At 44.6% G+C, this 23,950-nt stretch overlaps 1 protein-coding gene across 1 annotated transcript; it reads right to left on the bottom strand.

Annotated features, from left to right (window-relative positions):
* Window positions 1–272: 272 nt before the first annotated feature.
* On the bottom strand, window positions 273–23,627 carry LOC138360217 (serpin B3-like). Its single transcript, XM_069320154.1, has 3 exons — window positions 23,356–23,627; window positions 10,040–10,284; window positions 273–913 (listed from the first exon to the last, which is right to left on the bottom strand). The coding sequence occupies exons 1-3, from the start codon at window positions 23,498–23,500 to the stop codon at window positions 623–625; spliced, it is 681 nt and encodes a 226-aa protein (XP_069176255.1). The 5' UTR covers window positions 23,501–23,627; the 3' UTR covers window positions 273–622.
* Window positions 23,628–23,950: the final 323 nt, after the last annotated feature.

The following is a 23,950-nucleotide window of genomic DNA, read 5'->3' as shown; positions in this document are numbered from 1 at the left end:
CCAGCCAATATGTATACCTTTGTCCTGAACATTATAGTATACTCTGAGCGTATATACAATTAGAAACGTGGTATACCTCTTGGTATATATCTCCCTGTGTTAACAGTGTTTACAAGTTAAGGCACTATGATTGTTCATCAGGAAGGTTCATTAGGCCAAAACAAATTCACATTAATTGTGTGCCTTAAATTCCTAACTTCTGGTTTTGTTGTCATAAATAACAGGAAATTTCATGAAATATTGAATACAAAGAAATAAAGAAAAGAAATCAATTGATTTTATAATGAATGTATTAACCAAGAAGCGAGCGAAACACAGTAACTGAAGAACACTGTTCTCAGCTCTGTGTTCACATCAGCACCAAATTCCTCTCACACTGACGTCCGCCACATCTGCTGTTAGTTTATGTGTTGAGTCTTTAATGTGCGCTTCTTTTCCTACAGTGATTTACAATAATACTTTTTTGGAAGTAATCGGAGTGTTGTTGTTTTTTCTTTAGAAGCAGGAGGTAATTTTTTTCTTTGTATTTGTTTTTTGAAATTTGCAGCACTGATTGTTTTCTTTGTATAAGTTTTTTTGAAATTTGCAACATTGATATTCTTCAAAAGGGGTAGAATGTATTTTATGGCTTTCTGTAGACGCCTAAGAAGAGAATGTTGTTTGTATGGTTGTCACGGATGAGGAAGATGAAGGGTCGGTCACAGGTGAACTCTCGGGGAACGGGAGGAAGACCGAAGGATAGGCTAATAGCTCCGATCAGAGCTGTTGCGGCGGCGGCCTCGGCGCCCTCCTCGTTCACCTCCACCACCGCCTTATGGATCGTCTTGCCCACCTTTACTCTCCTTGAAGGATCATACACCGAGAGATCAGCACCGTCAGTGAACAGGTCAGTACTCCCCAGACGCTCAATAGCCTGTAAGGACAATGATAGGGTCATTAACATCATTGGAACTTTTCCGTTTCTTTGGACTCTAAAACGTTTTGGCCAACCGATGTGATATTTCCAAGATTTTCTACACGAAACTACTCAGAGTTAAATTACTGGTTGAAAAAAAAGAGTAGTAAAATAAATAAATAGTTATTTCAGACAAAGCAGAGAATTAGCATAATTGAAGTTATAAGAGGTGGATGCCAGGACTGATGTATTTATACAACAGGATTGCCAGGACTGTAGAAAATACAACAGTGGTGGCACGCACCACTGACCAGAGAAGACTGTAAATACTGGAGCTATACTCATAAAAAAGACCCACCCTAAATTTACTTCGATACTTTATTTACGCTAAAATCCAGACCTCACCACAACACAAGATATCTGCATTTCTACCGCGCTTGATTGACATCTACTCTCCAGTGTTTGATTGGTATCCTTCCCCATTGTGTCCCTATTTCAACACCTATGTGTGATTGCTTCACCTTAACCACCTCATACAACTTCACCTCTTTCACATGTGTCTTTAGGATAAATTTTCACCTTGTATTTCTTACCTGAAAATATTCCAGAATGGAACGAACCGGTATATAAAATATACATTCATTAATGATCAGTTTCTTTACCATGAATTTCGGTAAATTGATAGTTTTTCATAATTCCGAGAGAAAGCAAATAGTTAGGAGAATAGAAAACTTATGAGATTAACAACGCTAGCAATGCCACCATATTTAACCAAATATGCTTAAATGAACGGCTGCTGCCCAAATACACACACACACACACACACATATATATATATATATATATATATATATATATATATATATATATATATATATATATATATATATATATATATATATATATATATATTATATATATATATATATATATATATATATATATATATATATATATATATATATATATATATATATATATATATACATATATTAGTATATTTTGGTAGCAGTCTTTCCTGTAGACATATATTATTAAATATGACCGAAAAAGTAAGATAAATAATTCTAACACGAATTTTCTCGATCTTTCGTACGTTTCTTTTCACTGTTGGTGGTAATTCAAAAATCAATTCTCCAAAATTCATTTTTATTTCTAGTCTGACGCGACACTTGAGCGCGTTTCGTAAAACTTATTACATTTTCAAAGACTTTAGTTTACACATACACAACTGAATAGAACTTACACATCTTCGATTTGTTTATATCTACATTTGAGTGAGGTGGATGGGGTGAGGTGGTATTAATAGGATATTAAATTCATAAACACAAGACAGAACACGAAACAATGGGTATTGAATGGAAGTGATTTGTAGAAAGCCTATTGATCCATATTTCTTGATGCTTCTATATTGGAGCGGAGTCTTGAGGTGGGTAGAATATAGTTGTGCATTAATTGGCTGTTGATTGCTGGTGTTGACTTCTTGATGTGTAGAGCCTCGCAGACGTCAAGCCGCCTGCTATCGCTGTATCTTTCGATGATTTCTGTGTTTGTTTACTAGGATTTCTCTGGCGATGGTTTGGTTGTGGGAAGAGATTATATGTTCCTTAATGGAGCCCTGTTGTTTGTGCATCGTTAAACGCCTAGAAAGAGATGTTGTTGTCTTGCCTATATACTGGGTTTTTTGGAGCTTACAGTCCCCAAGAGGGCATTTGAAGGCATAGACGACGTTGGTCTCTTTTAATGCGTTCTGCTTTGTGTCTGGAGAGTTTCTCATGAGTAGGCTGGCCGTTTTTCTGGTTTTATAGTAAATCGTCAGTTTAATCCTCTGATTTTTGTCTGTAGGGATAACGTTTCTATTAACAATATCTTTCAGGACCCTTTCCTCCATTTTATGAGCTGTGGAAAAGAAGTTCCTGTAAAATAGTCTAATAGGGGGTATAGTATATAAACAACACAACACCTATACCCCCTATTAGACTATTTTACAGGAACTTCTTTTCCACAGCTCATAAAACGGAGGAAAGGGTCCTGAAAGATATTGTTAATAGAAACGTTATCTCATATCTGTGAAGATATGAGTGGTTGTCGGTCTTGAGTTGCTTTCCATTTGTTGTTCTATGATTGCTTTGAGCCTCTGAGAGTCACAAGCTGATTTTTTACCTGGTAATCCTTCAATGATTATCTTTAAACTTGATTCTTCCCATGGAGGAGGCTGCCGAAAGTGTTGATATGGTCTAAATTGTCATTTATTTCTAATGGTTTGTTTCAAGTCCACTTTCTCTAGAATCCTAACCAGATTATCTTTCCATGCACTTGTTCTATATTGAAGATTTCTGTGAATCGATCTGTGTATGCTATCTTTGATTGACAGTATGGTGATGGTTCCACCAAGTTTTGTTATTATGGTGGATATTTCTTGTTTGATCCTGTTTTCTAAGGCTGGTAAGTTGGTTTCCATTCTTAGATTCTTTCTACGCATCCATAAAAGTGCACTCAGCATTGTTCTGAGGGCATCAAGTAGCAATCCACTATAAGTGTTAAAGTCATCCCAGATGATAGTAGGTGTGGTGACTTGTATTAAATGATTGCAGAGAGATCCAAATTGTGTTCTCTATGGCTCCTTTATTCATTGAAGATGGACAGCATTGAATTCCTCATGGGGGATTAATTCTCATAATTTCGACGTCCTCACGTCCTTCACGTCCTCTTCGTTCAATCACAGGTCTGTGATTGGAGTGGCATTAATATAATTTCTTACTAGTAGTGAAATGCCATTGGTGCCACCTTGTGCAACTGGGCAGTGGGAACCTTGATATCCTGGGATATTAATACTTCTTTCAGTCCTGGTAAGTGCTTCTTGACGTAAAATAATATCAAAATTGTCCTTGAGAAGCACTGCTATGAGTGTTTGAGCTTTGTTTTTAAATCCTTGAAGGTTCCATTGTATAATATTGAGATTGATGTTATTGTCCGATATTCTGTTTGAGTATCCATTGAGTCCATCGTGGTTTCTAATGGGCTGATTTCCCCGACAGCTTGTGTCTTCTTGGCTGGAGTAGAGAATGCCATTGGGTGCTGAAACAATTCATTTTCGTCACCTTCTTCGACTTCGTCAACATTTTCCGGTAGGGCTTGTAGAAGTGTGGAGGAAATAAGTTCAGTAGATTTTTTTTTAACTTTGTTGACTTTTCCTTCTTTGAATGAGGGTTGGTCTGTCGCAGTGCTTGTTTATGCTTTACCAAGCATCATGCTGATGGTCTCTGTCAATGAGTCAATAATCATTACCACAGTGGTCACTTGATACTCCTTTGGCTGCCTTTCTTTTGTCAGGTGAGGAAACTCTGGGTTGGGTCGTGGTGTCTTTGCCATCCAGCTACTGGGGCATTTGATGACGTAGAAGTCATCATTCGTGCTTGAGATATCCTCGAGGAAATAGCAGGTGTATTAATGTTTTTACCCTGATCTATGCGATAGTTTTTTGCCTTGTGTAGTAGGGCTTTGTTTTCTTCAGTTGTTCGAGGCCCTGGTGTTCAGAATGGTGCATCATGGGTGCTCAAGACTCGGAGCAGATTCGGACTTGCCGAGGAGTATTCCATTGGCTTTTAACTGAGGGTCTGGTAGTTTGCTTCGTGGATTTGTGGCTTCGGGTTGCTGGGTAGATCTAAAGGTTTGGAGAGGAGATATGATTGCTTGGTGAAGATTAAGCCACCCAGGAGGTGGCACGGGTATGAATAGCCCGTAAGTGGTAGATTTTATTTTTTATTTTTAGTGAATGTATACTGTGTGTTGAGGTCGCATTTAGATCGTCAGCCTGCTATCGCTGGGGAGGATACTGCTTGACAGTATTTATGAGCATGTGGACCTGCTAGAGACCTTTTTTGACCAGAAAAGTGGCAGGGTTGATGGTTTCAGGGTGGTTACTGCAAGATTCAGGGACTCTTAAAGCTCTTCTGAGGTCTTTGGTTGCTTGACATTCCAGGAGATAGTGAAGTAATGGCTATTCTGTGAATATTTGGCAGCAGATGCATTCTCTTTATCTGGGTTCACTAATTTCCACAGTTGCATCTGTAACCTAGACGTAGTCTATATAACCGAACTGCTATTTCCCAGTGGATTTCTTTTGGGATATTTAGCCTGTCTAGGAATGAAGGAAATCTAATATATTTGCCCGAAACGCTATACGTACTAGTGGCTTTAGGTATTATATGTACTAGCTCTTTCTTTAAATCCAACATTATGTTTGTAACTCATCTGTAATGTACGTACCTTTAGCTGAATAAATAATCTGAATCTGAATCTGATACCTCCCAGTACTAGACTGGGAGGTCAGGTACATATAAGATGAAGTGAGGAGAAAGGCGAAAGTAAAAGGGTAGAGGTAAATTGAGGAGGTCAATAGAATAAGCATACAAATATAAATCAGGTGATAGGGTAATTAGAACTCAGGTGACTGTAATTGGTTGGGTGTTTTGGGCGGTGACATCACTGTAGGAATTTTCGTGTTTCGGTCTTGCTCGTACACTCATGGTGCATAGAGTGAATAGATCTGTAATTTGGGTATTGATGGTGGGTTGTTCTTCATTTATGTGTAGAGCTTCAAGAATTTGTAACCTTCTTTCCTTTTGGGCTTTTTCTATTATGCATATGTTCTTATTCAGCATTTCTCTTGTTAGGGTGATATTATGGGCTTATCTCATGTGATTTTTAAGGGCACTTGTCTGAAGCTGACAGGCTAAACGCCTCATAAGCTTGGTCGACATCAAACCTATGTACTTAGATTGAAGATTAAATCCTACATGGAGGACAAGTGCACATATATACCACATTCTGCTGCAGCAAATGACACCCAGCTGCTTTGGGCTATTTTTAATGAGGAGATCAGTGGTCTTCATTCAATAGTATATAATGATGTTTATGTTTTGGTTATGGGTTGTACTTTTTACTTATTTACAGACTATTTCTGTCATTATTCTTTACTCATTCTTGTGCATGGCGGATTTGTAATATAATTTTAGTGGAGGTGTTGTGGTTTCTGGTTTTGGTTCAGGATTGTACCACTGGTCCAATTGGCGTCTTGTAATGGTGTTGATATCATGGTTTATTGCCATTCTTTACCAATACTTAGTTATCCTTTCAAACTTCTTACTCACTTTGCTCCTTTCAGAGCAGTGGGTGAGGGCTGGACGACTATATGCTTTGAAAAAAAGACGGCTTTATATCTTTGGGGGCACTCCCACCCTTCAGGCATAATCCTATGTTTGTAGGCTTGGTATATATGCTGGTACTTAGAGATGCTTCTATGTTTGTTATGAACACATCCAGGAACAGCAGACTGTAATTGTTACTATTCTCATGGGTGAAACAAAGTCCTGACATTCTCTCTAGAGTACTTTTTTGATCAATTAGTTCTTCTCGGTCTTTTACTATTACAAATATGTCATCGACATAACGGCAATAAGGAGCAACGGTTTGTGTCTCATATTGAAAACTCTGTCCTCGATGGTGCCCATGTACAAGTTAGCAAAAGGCACTGATGGGGAGGAGCCCATTGCTACTGTTTCCTTGCTGGCTGATGATAGGAGCTCCGTTGTGCATGTTTCGAGTAGATTCATCTGGTGTGACTCCAGTATGTCTAATTTGGGGGTGCTCTCGTCTCTGTATACTCTGTCCAGTATCATTTCTATGGTGGTGTCGACCGGGTCGTTGGTAAATAGAGATTCGACGTCCATTGAAGCAATAATTCCTTCGGGTTGTGTAGTCCTGGTTATCTATTGGAAATCTGCTAATGATTGAAGTCTACAGTTGCGTGGAGAGTATGGAGTTAGGAGTTCGTTTAGTCGTTAGAAAAGGTGGAAGGTTGGAGGTGGTATCAACCCCAACCTTACCAGCACTATACTACCTCCAGGCCGTCCCGACCACACTCCTAGTACTGTCAGCAAAAGATGCCGATACCGGCCAAGGAACATAATGGGACATCGGAGGAGACGTGACAGCGAACATAATGAGGCAACGAAGGGGGAAGGACGTGACAGGGAACCTAATGAGACAATGGAGCAGCCTTGACGGGGAACATAATGGAACATAATGAGACAATAGAGGGGGGGGGGTGACAGACAACATAATGAGACAATGGAGGGGAGGGTGACAGGGAACATAATGAGACAATGGAGGGGGGGGGGGTGACAGGGAACATAATGAGACAATGGAGCAGCCTTGACGGGGAACATAATGGAACATAATGAGACAATGGAGCAGCCTTGACGGGGAACATAATGGAACATAATGAGACAATGGATCGTGACAGGGAACATAATGAGACAAAGGAGGAGCCTTGACGGGAACATAATGAGACAATGGAGGGGGGGGGGTGACAGGGAACATAATGAGACAACAGAGGGGGGGGGCGTGACAGGGAACATAATGAGACAATGGAAGGGAGGGGACATAACAGGAAACATATTGAGACAACGAAGGGGAAGTGACGAGGAACATAATGAGACACCGGAGGGGACGTGATAGGGAAAATAATAAGACAACGGGGGGGGAGGACGTGACAGGAAACATAATGAGACAACGGAGGGGACGTGACAGGAAATATATTGAGACAACGGAGGACGTGACAGGGAACATATTGAGACAGCGGAGGGGACGTGACAGGGAACATAGTGAGACAAGGGAGGGGACGTGACAGGGAACATATTGAGACAACGGAGGGGACGTGACAGGGAACATAGTGAGACAGCGGAGGGGACGTGACAGGGAACATAGTGAGACAGCGGAGGGGACATGACAGGGAACATAGTGAGACAGCGGAGGGGACGTGACAGAGAACATAGTGAGACAGCGGAGGGGACATGACAGGGAACATAGTGAGACAACGGAGGGGACGTGACAGGGAACATATTGAGACAACGGAGGGGACATGACAGGGAACATATTGAGACAACGGAGGGGACATGACAGAGAACATATTGAGACAACGGAGGGGACATGACAGGGAAACATAGTGAGACAGCGGAGGGGACGTGACAGGGAACATATTGAGTACAGCGGAGGGGACGTGACAGGGAACATATTGAGACAGCGGAGGGGACGTGACAGGGAACATATTGAGACAGCGGAGGGGACGTGACAGGGAACATATTGAGACAGCGGAGGGGACGTGACAGGGAACATAGTGAGACAGCGGAGGGGACGTGACAGGGAACATATTGAGACAGCGGAGGGGACGTGACAGGGAACATAGTGAGACAGCGGAGGGGACGTGACAGGGAACATAGTGAGACAACGGAGGGGACGTGACAGGGAACATAGTGAGACAACGGAGGGGACGTGACAGGGAACTGTTATGACCACACACATATGTATAATGTGTTCAAACCATATAGTAAAATAATAGTGTTATTTCTTATATCTGTATTCTTATATTTTTATATCTGTACTCTCATGTTGATATTACGCTAGCAGAAGCTAAATAATAATTGTGTATATATACAGTAGTATGAAGAATTAGATATACCTGAGGTATGACTAGGGATATACGGTAATGTAAGTGGTGAACACCGGTCGACCAGATAACTACTGGTAATCCTCCTAATTCCCCCCCCCCCCCCCCCCCTTGGCGAGACGTCGAAGACCAGTGTTACCATATGTAAGAGAATAGACTTCCTTACGTTATTGTATATAAACTATGTTATATTCTAATGTACCTTGAGTTTACTGTATATTCTCCTGTGGAGATTATTGTATATTATAATACGCACTTAGTAATGTGCGACGTAGAAGTTACAATTGGGTTTTTGAGCTTGTGTTATGTGAGAGGGGTGACTTGCCATGTTGGCAGCACAGTCGTTCTCGGCCGGCTCAGCTCTTGGTAAGTCATTACTCACCTGATTTCCTAGATAGGAGGACGTGTAGACGTCCAGCTGTAAGTTGTGTTATATACTGTTGTTGTTTTTTATTACCCAGGTATAGATAGGAGTAATGATTTTTGTGTAAATGGATCAGACTACCGCAGTCTACCGAGATATATCAGTTGTGCTAGGTGGTAGATGTTTTAGTGTTGAGATGGATATTGGAGGATCGTAGAGGCTTGTTATTGTGTTATAGTATTTTACTGAATACTCACCCACTACTTATTTATGTATAACACCTCCAACCTGTTACTTGGGTTAGTGTACCACTGCGCCGGGTTGGAGCCTGGTGTTAGCTAGTCCTAAGTATTAGCCGTTACAGATTTTGATTGCTGTGTTTTAAGTTCTTGAAGTTCATTTATGTGAATAATTGAGCTGTGTGCTAAAGTTCCTTGTTCTGATTACAGTATTAGTTGTATACTAATGTATATCAGTTGTATATAGAAAATATTAGTTCTTAGTATTTTACGGTGACCAGTTTATATGTCCCAGTAAACTGGCGTTGTTTTAACCAGCCTTTTACACTTACCTCTAGACACTTATTGAAAATTGGCCAGGCTTTGGTTGGCCAGCGATGCTGTGGATCATGAGATCATGACAGAAACACAGAGACAACGGAGGGGACGTGACAGGGGTACACAATGAGACAACGGAGGGGACGTGACAGGGTTACACAATGAGACAACGGAGGGGACGTGACAGGGTTACACAATGAGACAACGGAGGGGACGTGACAGGGTTACACAATGAGACAACGGAGGGGACGTGACAGGGTTACACAATGAGACAACGGAGGGGACGTGACAGGGGTACACAATGAGACAACGGAGGGGACGTGACAGGGTTACACAATGAGACAACGGAGGGGACGTGACAGGGGTACACGATGAGACAACGGAGGGGACGTGAAGGGGGTACACAATGAGACAACGGAGGGGACGGGAAGGGGGTACACAATGAGACAACGGAGGGGACGTGAAGGGGGTACACAATGAGACAACGGAGGGGGAGGACGTGACAGTCAACATTAGGAACAGTGGAGTAATAATAAGGAGCATGTTGTAGAACATATGTGTTCGCGCTGAGCCCCAAATGTTGAACAAGACACACAGCATGTACAGCTTACCAGCACTACACCACCTCCGGGTCGTCCCAACGACTCTCCTGGTGGTGTCAGCTTAAGATGGTATCAAGAAACTAATTCAACTTTAACAGACATTTGACTCACCAGCTTCAGTTCTTCCTTGATTGTTTGCTCGAATTTAAACTTTGGAAGTTTAAGGACGACTTTCTGTGTTCTGAGTTTGGTGAGAGCATCCGTGAAAGTGTTGTGTGAGAGGCGTCGCAACATGGCGTCCAGGGGAGTAGTGGCGTCGTCGCCTGCCGTGGTGTAAGGCAGGAACACCAACATGGACGCCGCCTTCCCCTTGTACGGCATCTCCAGCACCGTCGCTCCCAGCTGACTCGAGTCTCCTGCGTCAAACAAACAACTGGTGTTCAGACTGTCCGCCACATCGTGCTAGCATCACGCTGGCATTATCTTCACAAATGATTAGGAAACAAAGTAAATATTTAACATTAAATAACAGGAAGGTCTGTCAGAAACAGAACTGCTTTCAGGTCTTCACACAACAAGATGGGGTACCAAGTGTGCAAAATAAATACTGGTTGGCATGGTAAGCATTGCAGATGAGGAAAAGATAAAGCCAGAGGGAAACAGATGCGACAAAAAACTATCAGAAACCCGCAGAAGAATTTTGTTATCAGCTAACTAAATTTTTCAAAAAGATTACATGAGACAAGAGATCTCACAACAATCTGGAAAGAGACAAAAGATGTGTATAAATGGAAATAGGCGAGAAACGTCATGTTATAGACATTAGGAATCATTAGTCCATATAAGATCCAACTCATTCATTCAACCTGACCCCTTAAAAAGAACGTCGCATTTGGCCGTTTGCCCGTATGGCCGAATATGGACGTAATTTGAAAATAAAAAAAAATTGCAAATAAATTTGGGATTTTTTTTTCAACAACAGTAAGTTAAGGGTCCTCTGATAGGTTAGGTGGGCAGGAAATTCTCATAAAGTTTCAAAACGTTATGAAAAACGTTAATGGAAAGTTACCTCTTCTAAGCTTGCCGAGTACGCCGGACGATTCAGAAAGAAAACGGAACAGTACTTCACTTTTGTGAGTCGATTTCATATCAAATTACGTCCAAATTTGGCCATAGCGCGCATACGAGCCAAAAGCGACGTTATTTTTAATGAGGACGGGTTACACACACCACCTATATTGGCCCCTGGCTTTAACTGATATATATTAGTAGAGCACATATAGGTAGGTTGCAACGGATATAAGAATATATCATTCATTTTCTTGCCCTTTAAAGTTGGAAGATGGCGAGGAATCCTTTGGATAAAAGTGACCTCCCTCATGTGTCTCATCAGGTGACTGGTGTGTGTGATGTATCAACACCCACATGTGTCTCATCAGGTGACTGATGTGTGTGGTGTATCAGTTCCCTTATGTGTCTCACCAGGTGACTGGTGTGTGTGGTGTATCAACTCCCTCAAGTGTCGCATCAGGCGACAGGTGTGTGTGGTGTATCGACTCCCTCATGTGTCTCACCAGGTGACTGGTGTGTGTGGTGTATCAACTCCCTCAAGTGTCGCATCAGGTGACAGGTGTGTGTGGTGTATCGACTCCCTCATGTGTCTCACCAGGTGACTGGTGTGTGTGGTGTATCAACTCCCTCAAGTGTCGCATCAGGTGACAGGTGTATGGTGTATCGACTCCCTCATGTGTCTCACCAGGTGACTGGTGTGTGTGATGTATCAACTCCCTCATGTGTCTCATCAGGTGACTGGTGTGTGTGGTGTATCAACTCGTTTGTCTCATCAGGTGACTGGTGTGTGTGTCGCGTATACACTCCCGCATGTGTCTCATCAGGTGACTGGTGTGAGTGATGTATTAACTTCATGTGTCTCATCAGGTGACTGGTGTGAGTGTGGTGTCATCTCCCTTATGTGTCTCATCATGTGACTCGTGCGTGTGGTGTATCAACTCCTTTATGTGTCTCATCAGGTGACTGGTGTGTGTGATGTATCAACACCCACATGTGTCTCATCAGGTGACTGATGTGTGTGGTGTATCAACTCCCGCATGTGTCTCATCAGGTGACTGGTGTGTGTGATGTATTAACTTCCTCATGTGTCTCATCAGGTGACTGGTGTGTGGTGGTGTATCATCCCTTATGTGTCTCATCATGTGACTGGTGCGTGTGGTGTATCAACTCCTTTATGTGTCTCATCAGGTGACTGGTGTGTGTGATGTATCAACTCCCTCATGTGTCTCATCAGGTGACTGATGTGTGTGGTGTATCAACTCCCGCATGTGTCTCATCAGGTGACTGGTATGTGTGGTGTATCAACTCGTGTGTCTCATCAGGTGACTGGTGTGTGTGGTGTATCAACTCCCTCATGTGTCTCACTAGGTGACTTGTGTATGTGATGTATCAACTCTCTCATGTATCTCATCAGGTGACTGGAGTGTGTGGTGTATACACTCCCTCATGTGTCTCATGAGGTGACTGGTGCTGTGGTGTATCAACTCTCTCGTGTGTCTCATCAGGAGACTGGTGTGTTGTGTATCCACTCCCTCATGTGTCTCATTAGGTGACTGGTGTGGGGTGTATACTCGCTCATGTGTCTCATGAGGTGAAAGGAGTGTGTGGTGTGTATCAACTCCCTCGTGTGTCTCATCAGGTGACTGGTGTGTGTTGTGTATCAACTCTCTCATGTGTCTCATCAGGTGACTGGTGTGTATGGCGTACCAACTCCCTCATGTGTCTCATCAGGTGACTGGTGTGTGTGTGTGTGTGTGTGTGTGGTGTGTGTGTGTGTGTGTGTGTGTGTGTGTGTGCTGTATCAACTCCCTCATGTGCTTCATCATGATGGTTGTGTGTGGTATATCAATTCCCACATGTTTCTCATCAGGTGAACGGTGTGTGGTGAATCACCTCCCTTATGTGTCTCATTAGGTGACTGTGTGTGTGTATACTCGCTCATGTGTCTCATGAGGTGAGGGTGTGTGTGGCGTATCTACTCCCTCATGTGTCTCATCAGGTGACTGGTGTGTGTTGTGTATCAACTCTCTCATGTGTCTCATCAGGTGACTGGTGTGTATGGTGTATCTCACCCTCATGTGTCTCACCAGGTGACTGGTGTGTGTGGTGTATAACTCCCTCATGTGTCTCATCAGGTGACTGGTGTGTATGGTGTATACTCCCTCATGTGTCTCATCAGATGACTGGTGTATGTGGCGTATCTACCCTCATGTGTCTCATCAGGTGACTGGTGTGTGGTTATCTACTCTCATGTGTTCATCAGGTGACTGGTGTGTGTGTATAAACTCCCGCATGTGTCTCATCCGGTGACTGGTGTGTGTGGTGTATAAAGTCCCTCATGTGTCTCATCAGGTGACTGGTATGTATGGCGTATAAACTCCCTCATGTGTCTCATCAGGTGACTGGTGTGCGGTGTATCCATTCATCCATCCACCAACACACACAGGATGAAAAGGATGTATTATTAGGGAAGGCAAGGATGGTTTATTTAACACGGGTGGTACACCCATAAGGAGAGGCATGTGGTGGCTGTGTCCCCTTGTGTCCTCACCCAAATGACTTACAGAGACGTTAAAAGGAACTTTTTCAGCGTCAGAGTAGTTAGTAAATTGAATGCACTAGGAAGTGATGTGGTGGATTCTAACTCCATTCACAATTTCAAATGTAGATATGATGAAGCTCGAGAAGCTCAGGAATCTGTACATCAGAAGATTGACGGTTGAGACGCGTGACCAAAGAGGCAAAGCTCAATTCCTTCAACAAAATTAGGTGAGTACAACAAGGTGACAACTAGATGAGTACACACACACACGCATACACACGCACGCACACACACACACACACAGAGTGTGTGTGTGTGTATGTGCAGAGCAAGGAAGCAGAGAGTTATAGTGAGGGGTGAGACCTCAGAATGGCGGGAAGTCACCAGTGGAGTCCCACAGGGCTTTGTGCTTGGATCCTGTTTCTGATATACGTAAATGATCTCCCAGAGGGTATAGACTCATTCCTCTCAATGTTTGCTGACGACGCCAAAATTATGAGAAGAATTAAGACAGAGGAAGACAGCTTGAGACTTCAAGAAGACCTGGACAAGCTGCAGGAATGGTCGAATAAATGGCTGTTAAAGTTTAACCCAAGCAAATGTAATGTAATGAAGATAGGAGTGGGAAGCAGAAGACCAGATACAAGGTATCACTTGGGAGATGAAATACTTCAAGAGTCAGAGAGAGAGAAAGACCTGGGGGTTGATATCACGCCAGACCTGTCCCCTGAAGCTCATATCAAGAGAATAACATCAGCAGCATATGCCAGGTTGGCTAACATAAGAACGGCCTTTAGAAACTTGTGTAAGGAATCTTTCAGAACATGATATACCACATATGTCAGATCAATCCTGGAGTATGCGGCTCCAGCATAGAGTCCATATCTAGTCAAGCATAAGACTAAACTGGAAAAGGTTCAAAGGTTTGCCACCAGACTAGTACCCGAGCTGAGAGGTATGAGCTACAAGGAGAGACTACGGGAATTGAACCTCAAACCGTTGGAAGACAGAAGAGTTAGGGGGAACATGATCACCACATTCAAGATTCTCAAGGGAATCGACAGGGTTGATAAAGATAGGCTATTTAACACAAGGGGCACACGCACTAGGGGACACAGGTGGAAACTGAGTGCCCAAATGAGCCACAGAGATATTAGAAAGAACTTTTTTAGTGTCAGAGTGGTTGACAAATGGAATGCATTAGGAAGTGATGTGGTGGAGGCTGACTCCATACACAGTTTCAAGTGTAGATATGATAGAGCCCAATAGGCTCAGGAACCTGTACACCTGTTGATTGACGGTTGAGAGGCGGGACCAAAGAGCCAGAGCTCAACCCCCGCAAGCACAACTAGGTGAGTACACACACACACAAAGACACACACATAGCTGTCCTGTAGGTTGGGCTGTGATAGCTGAGGAGACAGCTCTCTGGATCCATAATTCTAGGGTTCGAGCTCTATTCCCGGTGATGGCAGAAACAACTGGGCAGAGTTTCTTTCACCCTGATGCTCCTGTTACATAGCAGCAAATAGGTACCTGGGAGTTAGATAGCTGATACGGGCTGCTTCCTGGGTGTTTGTGTGCGGGGAAGGGGGGGGGGGAACAGTTGATTGATTGACAGTTGAGAGGCGGGTAGAAAAAGAGCAAAGCTTAACCCCCCGCAAGCTAGGTGAATACAAGTAGGTGAATACACATACACACACACACACACAAAACATGACAGAAACAATATGGCAGTTAACACTATAATTGAGAGGGAAACATCTGCTGCCTGTAGAAATCGATCCCCTCTGCTCTTCATGGGGAAACTTCAATCACGGAAAGATAGACTGGGAGAGCAAGGAAACATCATGGAGGGAAAGAAATAAGAACTAAATTATTGGACGACGATGAACTAGCGAGATTCGAACTAGTCTTCACTCTGAACGACTCCGACATAAGGGAAATCGGCTTAGAGACCCCTGTAGGAATAAGCGATCACAGTGTACTGACGTTTGAGTATCTGGTCGAAGAACGGTTAATGTGCTCAAGGAGGAGACCAGAAAACAAGAGGCCGGAATTCCGAGAGGGAAACTCTGCGGAGATTAGAAAATCCCTAACTGATTTAACGTGGGAAACAGAGTTCAGAGGAATGGCTGCCCAAGACATGATAGACTACATCAGGCAGAAGTATAAGGAGGGAGCAGACAAGTTTGTCCCAGTTTGTTTGTCTAACTCTTTGTTTCCTTTGGTATAGCCATGCACTACTCCAACTTATTATAGCACCCCCAATACCATGATCCCCTATCTTTTTAATCAGTCATTCATGTGGCACTGTATCAAAAGCTTTGCTAAAGTCAAGGTAACAACATCACAACCCTTACCATTATGTGGATGGGGAAGAGAATAGGTTGACTAGTGTGAACACATCCTAAATATATAAAAAAAAGTTTCTAAAACTGTTGGCATTCTTTCTAAGAACAGATATTATGTCCCTACCCTGATGACGCTCTATTACTCTCTCATCTATCCTTATCTCAATTGTGGTATTTGTTCTTGGGTTTCTACTACACAAAATCATTTACGTCCTCTAATTATTCAACACAAAGCTGCTATTAGAATACTATCTAATTCTGGCCCAAGACAGCACTCGGTACCCTACTCAAATCTTTGAATATGTTAGATATTAAGTCACTGCACATCCTCTCATGCGTAATCTATATATTTAAAACTCTGAACTGCAATGTCAATCCTGACCTTAGAAGCTTCCTAGAAGGTTGTAACACAACTCATGGGCATCACACCGGAAACAAATACCTATTTGATATTCCAAGAGTGCGACTTAATCAAACTAGAAATGCTCTACAAATCAAGGGACCCAGAATGTGGAATGGTCTCCCCAATCATGTCAAAGGCTGTACCTCTCCCAACCAGTTTAAGAGTAAAACCAAGTGCTACTTAATTAACTCCATGTAACCTACCTTACCCCCTAAATGTCAACCCATGTCTTGCTTTTGTTCAACAATGCTCTTTGTTCACCAATTTGTACAATTGCTTATTTCTGCCATGTTTCCCCCATTTTTACCTTTATTCCTTTTTTCAACACAATTTATACCTAATCCCAATTACTATTAAGTTTTAGTCTAAGTGTTGTTTTTCCCTACACCCTGCCCGAAACGCTATGCGTATTAGTGGCTTTAGGTATTGTATGTACTAGCTCTATCCAACATTATGTTTGTAAATCAACTATGTATATACTTTTCCTGAATAAAAATTTAATTTATTATTTATTGCTATCAACTGCCTTAACTATGCTGGAATAAAATAATAGCAATTTTTTTTAATTAACGGCTATTTGTAAAACCAAGTTTTGAATTATTTATTAATTAACTTTTTCAAGATGACGACGAATGGTATTTGCAATTATCGATTCAAGTAACTTTCCCACAATAGACGTAAGGCTAATTGGCCGATAGTTTGACGCAAATGATCTGTCTCCTTTTTTTTAAATTGGTACTGCATTAGCAACCTTTCACGACACTGCCCCCTCCCCGCTCAGCTCGTTGATGCAGGAGGGCTTAGTGGGCTGCTGCTGGAGTGTGATGCTCCTTGGGACAGTCCTCTGTCATTTTATAGCCTTGTGCTCCTGCTGCCGTCCTCTCCAATTGTGCTGAGCACCTTTTCCTTTTCCTTCTGTTTCGTTTTTCTGCCCCCTCTTCTCCTATCTGCTTGCCGTTTCCTGGCGACCTTTTGCTTGTTTTGGTTCTTCCTTTGGACTTCTTCTATTTCGACGCCCGGGTGCATGGGGAAGCATACTCTTGGACCCGTAGAACTGTAGTACCCAACGTCGAGAGCGAGGGGAACCTTTTAGTGTCAATCCCCCTTTCGTCACTGAACCCGATCTCGACGGACTGTCGGTTCTTAAGATGGCGTTTGTGGGGCGTATACTCACGACGCACCCCTAGGAGGCCCCAGCATGATCGGCGATAGCTTCTTGTGGGGTGTCCTGCCTCTAATTGTGGCTCCATGGTGGGTGTGGGGGCACATTCGTGAATGAATGTTTCTTTTTCGTAACAACGATATCTACTGTTTCTGTTGTTTCTCCTTTACCTTCTCAGACTCGTGGGGTGGGCGACCAAGCAACCGAGTCAGTTTGTGTTGGAAGACCGGGCTCTGTAGCCTCCACTGCATTGGGCCCCGACCTTACTCCTCCTTTGGCCTCTCTGACTCCTCCCCTCGGCTCCCCTCCCTCCTCTGTGGTTGGGTCGAGCCCCAAGCCCCCAGTGGTGACTACCTCGACCCCTGCCACGGCTCCATCTCTAATTGTAACTACTGCGCCTTTTAATCCCTCTCTCTGGGGGTTCTCAACGCCGTCCTCATCACGGCCGCCATCGCTCGATTCCTTCCCGTTCTGATACCTATCAAGCTTTGTTTGGTCCCACTTTGTGGACCAAATATTTTGATCTCCTCCCTCTTGATTCTTCGCCTCCTGACGATTTCTCCCTCCATCGACATCTCGTTGATTCCGTGGATGCCTCTGTTACCTTCAACCCCACTCGTCTCAGTACACGTGTCGATGCTGCTCCTTCTCAGGATGCTGCTTCCGCTTGGCTTCCTTATCCTGCCTTGGCGAGACCCATGTTCGGGTCTCAAAGAACGCTCAGTTGAATGCCAGTGTTGGCACTATTCTCCTCCCACCCCATGTTGCGACCGGTGTTCGGGACCTGCGCGACTGCCACGACGATATTGGACATATCCTTGCTGCCCAGGGCCATTCTATTCTCCAGGTGGACACGTTTACTCGTCCCCCTCGTGGTAGTCGCCGTCAACCCCTTTGGGTTGTGAAGATTACCTTTGATGGTCGGACCCTTCCACCCTCTTTCATTCTTGCTGGTGCCAGGTGCTCTGTCCAGGAGTACATTCCTTCTCCTAGGCTCTGTAACAAGTGCTGGAGGTTTGGGCATGGTGCCCTCCGCTGCTCTGTAACTGTCTCTCTCTGTCTTTTGTGTGGTGGCGAAGGTCACTCTAAGTCGGAGTGCACTTCTCCCTGGGCTCGTTGCCTCAACTGCGGTGAGGCCCACCCTACCTTCTCTCGTGCATGTGTCCATTATAAGCTTGAGGCAGCCGTCCTCAACTTGAAGCACTGGGAGCGTTTATCTTTTCCTGAGGCAAGGCGCCACGTTCGCCGGCGCCTGCCTTATGCTAATATCTCTTATGCTCGCGTGTTGCACTCTTCCTCTCCTCATCCTTCCCACCTTCCTCAGACTCACAACCGTTTCCGGGCCTTGGACCCTGATACGCCCACTGCCCCCCTCCTCTGTTCCTTTGAGTTCTGTCCGAAAGGATCCACCTCCTGGTCCTCTGTCTGGGTTCCCTCCTTTCTACCCGGTCTGTCTTGTCTCCTGTGTCTTCTTCCTCGTCTCCCTCCGTTCCTCCTTCCCATCCTTCCCCTCCGTCTCTTGACTCTCCCCACCGCCTGTCGGTGCGGGCTGATGTCCATTGCTCTCCAAATGGCAGTCGTGTGTGCTCTCGTTCAGCGCTGTTGGGATGCTAGAATCCGTTGCCCGGTACGTTGTTGCTGGGACACCTGTCTCTTTACGTCAGAAGCGTAAGCCTGGCTCCTCTCCTTCCTCCTCCCCGGCGGTAAGAAGGTTTCGCTTTCTTCCTCGGCCCCTACTTCTGCCTCTATCGCTCCTTCCCACTCCCATTTCGGTGGTTGCGCCCCCTGGTCCTGCTATGGAGGTTTCTTTGGCCCCCGCTTCCTTCTCGGTTGCTGCCCTTGCTGAGGTGCGCCCACCTGTTTCTACTTCCCCTCTTCCTGCTGCTGTCTTTGACTGCTCCTCTCGGTTGTCTCCTCCTCTTCCTCCTCGTCCTCCGGAAACCGCCCTTCCACCTCTGGTCTGTTCTCCCACTTCCTTCCCTCCGTCTTTGCTCAGTTTACCCATGCCCCCTAACCCTGACTTTGCTGACCCTGATCTTCTTTAACGTGCTGTGTTGCTCTTTCGCCTTTGTTTCTTCCTTGTTCTCTGTCGTTGTCCTTTCTCTTCTCGTCCGATGTCTATTCTTCATGGAACGTTCAAGGTTATTACGCCAATTTCCTCGAACTCCAACTTCTGATTCTCGCAGTTTTCACCCCTTTGTGTCTGTCTCCAGGAGCCGATGCTTGGTGCTCGTCCTGGTCGTTTTCGTGGCTATTCCTTTCTCTCCCCCCCCCCCCCTCCAGCTGTTGCTGGGGCTCCTAATTCTTCTGCTCTCTTGATTCGTGCTGATGTTCCCTTTGTTCCTTTACTTTTTCCTTTGCCTCTCCATTGTTCTGCTGCTCGTATCTTTATGGGGAAATGGTACACAGTTTGTTCATTTATCTCCCCCGAGTGTCCCACTTTCTCTTCCTGATCTGAAACACCTCCTAGACTCCTTGCCGGGGCCTGTGCTCCTGCTGGATGATTTCAATTGTCGTCATTCTCTTTGGGGTGATGTTCTAACGAATACCCGAGGTCGTCGTCTTGAACCGTTTATTCCTCTCTTCTTCCCTGTCTCTTCTGAATTCTGGTGAGCCCACTCATTTGGACTCTCGGACTCCCACCCTTTCCTGTCTTGATCTTTCTCTTTACTCTTCTTCTCTTTACTTAGATTTCACGTGGCAGGTTCTTGATGACCTCCATGGCAGTTACCATTTCCCCATCCTTGTTTCCTTTTTCTCTTTTCGTCCTTCCTCTCCTTCCCTAGGTGGCAGTTTGCTAAAGTGAACTGGAACCTCTTTACCCTCAGTGCTGCTCTCTCTGACCTCTCCCTTCTGCCTCTCCCTCGCGCTCTCTTCCTTTTTCATGACACTGTCTTCGACGCTGCCTTCCTCTCTATTCCTCGCTCTTCCTCTCACGGTCCGCGGAAGTGCGTTCCCTGGTGGAATGCAGACTGTGCTCGTGCTGTCCGCTGTAAGCGTGCAGCCTGGAAGAGGCACCGCCGTCGGCAGACGGCCGATTCTTTTCTTTCGGAAAGCGAGTGCGGTGGCCGGTAGGGCCATCCGAACGGCTAAACGTGATTGTTGGGCATCTTATGTCTCCACAATTACGTCCGAAATTCCCCTGCTACAGATCTGGAAGCGTATCCGCAAGATAGCGGGTAAGTTCGTTCCCGATGTTTCACCGGTCCTTCACCTCCGTGGTACTCTTGTGGCGGACCCGTTGCAGGTTGCTACCGAACCAGGTTCCCACTTTTCTTCTGTTAGCTCTGGTCTTAATCTTCCCCAATCTTTCCTTCTTCGTAAACCTGTCCTTGAGTCTCGTCCTTTAGATTTCTGCACTCGTCTTCGACTTTCCTATAACGATCCCTTCTCTCTCTCTGAACTTCGTTCTGCCCTGGCCCTCTGCGGTTCTACGGCGGCCGGCTCCGATGGTATTCATTATGAGATGCTTCGCCATCTCCCTCCGTGCACGTCTCAGTATTTACTGAGTCTGTATAATCTGGGAGTCTTCGTCAGTCCCTGAGGACTGGCTCGATGCCGTTGTCCTCCCTGTTCGCAAACCAGGGTCTCTGGGAACTTCCCCTAAGGACTTTCGCCCTATTGCCTTCACAAGTTGTGTCTGCAAACTCTTTGAACGTATGGTTAACGTTCGTCTGATGTGGTTCCTGGAACACCACCTCCTCTCCCCTTCTCAATTTGGTTTCCGCAAGTGCCGCAGCACGACAGATGTCCTGGTGAACTTGGAGGTCTATATTCGTACTGCTTTTGCTGCGAGGACCTCCGTTGTTGCCGTCCTTTTTGACCTGGAAAAGGCTTACGACACCACTTGGCGATATCATATTCTATCCCAGCTTCATTCTTTTGGCCTTCGTGGTCATCTCCCTCTCTTTCTCTGCAGCTTCCTCTCTCGTCGTTCCTTTCGGGTGTGCCTTGGTACCGCTCTCTCTGCCTCTTATCAGCAATACGAAGGTGTGCCCCAGGGTAGTGTTCTGAGCACTACTCTTTTTCTGGTTGCCCTCAATGGTCTTCTTTCCTCTCTTCCTTCAGGTGTCTTCTCCACTCTCTAATGTCGATGATCTTACCCTTTGCTGTCAGGGTGATGATTCGCCTCTCCTTCAGCGTCGGCTTCAACTTGCGATTGATGCCGTGTCGTCTTGGGCCACCGATCATGGTTTCAATTTCTCTACTTCTAAGACTTGTGCCATGTCTTTTACTCGGAAACGGGTCGTTCTTCGTCCCTCTTTGTCACACTATGGTCATCCCCTTGAGTACAAAGATTCCGTGAAGCTTTTGGTTCCGGTTCATCCAGTAGTTGTCGAGATCCAGCACTGGCTGTTTTTTGTTCACAGTAAATTTAAGTCGGTTGAGTTTTGTTGGGTTCCCAGCCATATTGGCGTGTCTTTAAATGAGCGTGCGGATGCTGCCACCAAGGAAGCTGTCCGCTCTTGTCCCATCTCTCGTAAAGGTATTCCATATTCCGAATATTACCCGGTTATCCATTCCTCCATCCTTACCCGTTGGCAGGCTTCTTGGTCATCTGTTACTGGTAACAAACTACGTACTCTTAAATGTTGTGTCTCCTCGTGCTCGTCCTCCTACCACCGTAACCGGCGATGGGAAACAGCTCTGGCGAGGTTGTGTATTGGCCATACTCGCTTAACCCATGGTCACTTGATGGAGCACCGCCCTGCTCCTTTTTGTCCTAATTGCATTGTTCCTCTTACAGTCGTGCATATCCTTCTTGAATGTCCTGACTTCCAGGACGAGCGTGTGTCTTGCTTTCCGACCGCCCCTCGCGGTCGCCTGTCCCTCAATAGAATTCTTGGTGACTCGGATACTTTTGATATCGTTCGCCTTATACGTTTTTGTTCTCGTATTGGCAATCTTGGTGATATTTAGCGCCCTCTGATTATTCCGCACATTTGATGGTGCTACATAGCCTTCTCGGTTTGGTGCCTTCTTTTGATAATTACTTACTTTCACGACACTGTCACTCTGCCTGACTAATGATTTGTTAAATATGGTACACAAAGGCCTCAAAGCTCCTCTTTGCATTCTTTAAGCACCCTGGCAAACACTTCGTCTGGCACTGGGAATTTGTTTGGCTTGAGTTTCACTATTTGTTTAATAACATCCTCATTGGCAACTCAAATTGCTAAACTAGTCAACCTATTCTCTTCCCCATCCACATAGACTTGTTTGGCTGAAGGCATAATGTTAAGTTCCTCCTTAGTATATACAGAGATAAAATATTTATTAAAAATACTACTCATCTCTTCGTCATTATCAGTTATATGACCTGTCTCAGTTGTAAATGTATCGTTTCCCTAATCTTTGTTTCATATAACTGAAAAAAAACTTTAGGATTTATCTTTGCTAAACCGAACTGAGCCTGACGACATTAGAAAAAAGGAGGGAGTGGGGATATATGATAACAGTATACAAAATACTTAGGGGGTTGACAGAGTGGAAACAGACGAACTGTTCACACGGAATACCAACAGAACAAGGGGACAAGGATGGAAGCTGGAAACTCAGATGAGTCAGAGATGTCAGAAAGTTTTCTTTTACCGTGAGAGTAGTGGGGAAATGGAATGAACTAAAGGAGCACATTGTGGAAGCAAACACTATTCATAGCTTTAAAACTAGGTATGCTAGAGAAGTAGGACAAGAGTCATTGCTTTAAACAACCGAAGGCTAGAAAGGCGTGATCCAAGAGCCAACGCTAGAATCTGCAGGCTCAAAGAGGTGAGTACACACACACACACACACACACACACACACACACACACACACACACACACACACACACACACACACACAAACATTATAATGTTCACTAAAGCACTGGACATCGACTAATAAACCAAAACAAATTATTACATATTTTTTAATCTTTTAACTTATTAGTTGAGGACGCTGCAGTTAACTCACCGATTCTGAAGTCAGCAGTTTGCGTCATCATGTCAACGAGAGTGTGCTGGTCCGGGGTGGTGAAAAACATCCTTTTTGATGTATCTTGTTTCTTGAAGGCGGTCAGCCAAAGGCCCTTGAAGTAGGCTGCGTTCACCAGCACCATCGGCACATCTCTGACGTCGGCGGCGGTCACCAGGACTGGGATCTTGCCCCGCGTTGTCTTGCTAACGAACTGGTTGATTGTTTCAGCTGATGCAGCCGCCTGTCAACATAAGCTCGCAGTTGACTATACACAGGAAGGTAAAGTTTATCTCACACCAATGAGGGATAATTTGGACTAATTGGCAAGTAGAAAAATAACTTTCTGAACACATAATATTAAAGAAATTACCAAAATGCAGGTTCTTCCATTTTGAATTAAAAGTGTTGGACAGTAGATGATGCTACGGAACAAGAATGGTATTCCTAGTTGCACTACCTCTGTGGACAGTAGTTGTTGTTACAGAACAACACTGGTAGTCCTGGCTGTACTATTTCTTTGGACAGTAGTTGATGTTACAGAACAACACTGATCGTCCTAGCTTTACTGTCTCTGAAGACAGTAGTTGTTACA

Source organism: Procambarus clarkii, unplaced genomic scaffold, assembly GCF_040958095.1.
Source record: "Procambarus clarkii isolate CNS0578487 unplaced genomic scaffold, FALCON_Pclarkii_2.0 HiC_scaffold_102, whole genome shotgun sequence".
NCBI classification, from domain to species: Eukaryota; Metazoa; Arthropoda; class Malacostraca; order Decapoda; family Cambaridae; genus Procambarus; species Procambarus clarkii.
This window is presented reverse-complemented; position numbering and strand designations above follow the sequence as displayed.

Coding starts and splice junctions, on each gene's coding strand:
- LOC138360217 (XM_069320154.1), bottom strand. CDS start 23,500: ATGGTGCTGGTGAACGCAGCCTACTTCAAGGGCCTTTGGCTGACCGCC. Junction 10,285..23,355: donor AACTGCTGACTTCAGAATCG/GTGAGTTAACTG, acceptor TGTTTGACGCAG/GAGACTCGAGTCAGCTGGGA. Junction 914..10,039: donor TCAAGGAAGAACTGAAGCTG/GTGAGTCAAATG, acceptor TTGTCCTTACAG/GCTATTGAGCGTCTGGGGAG.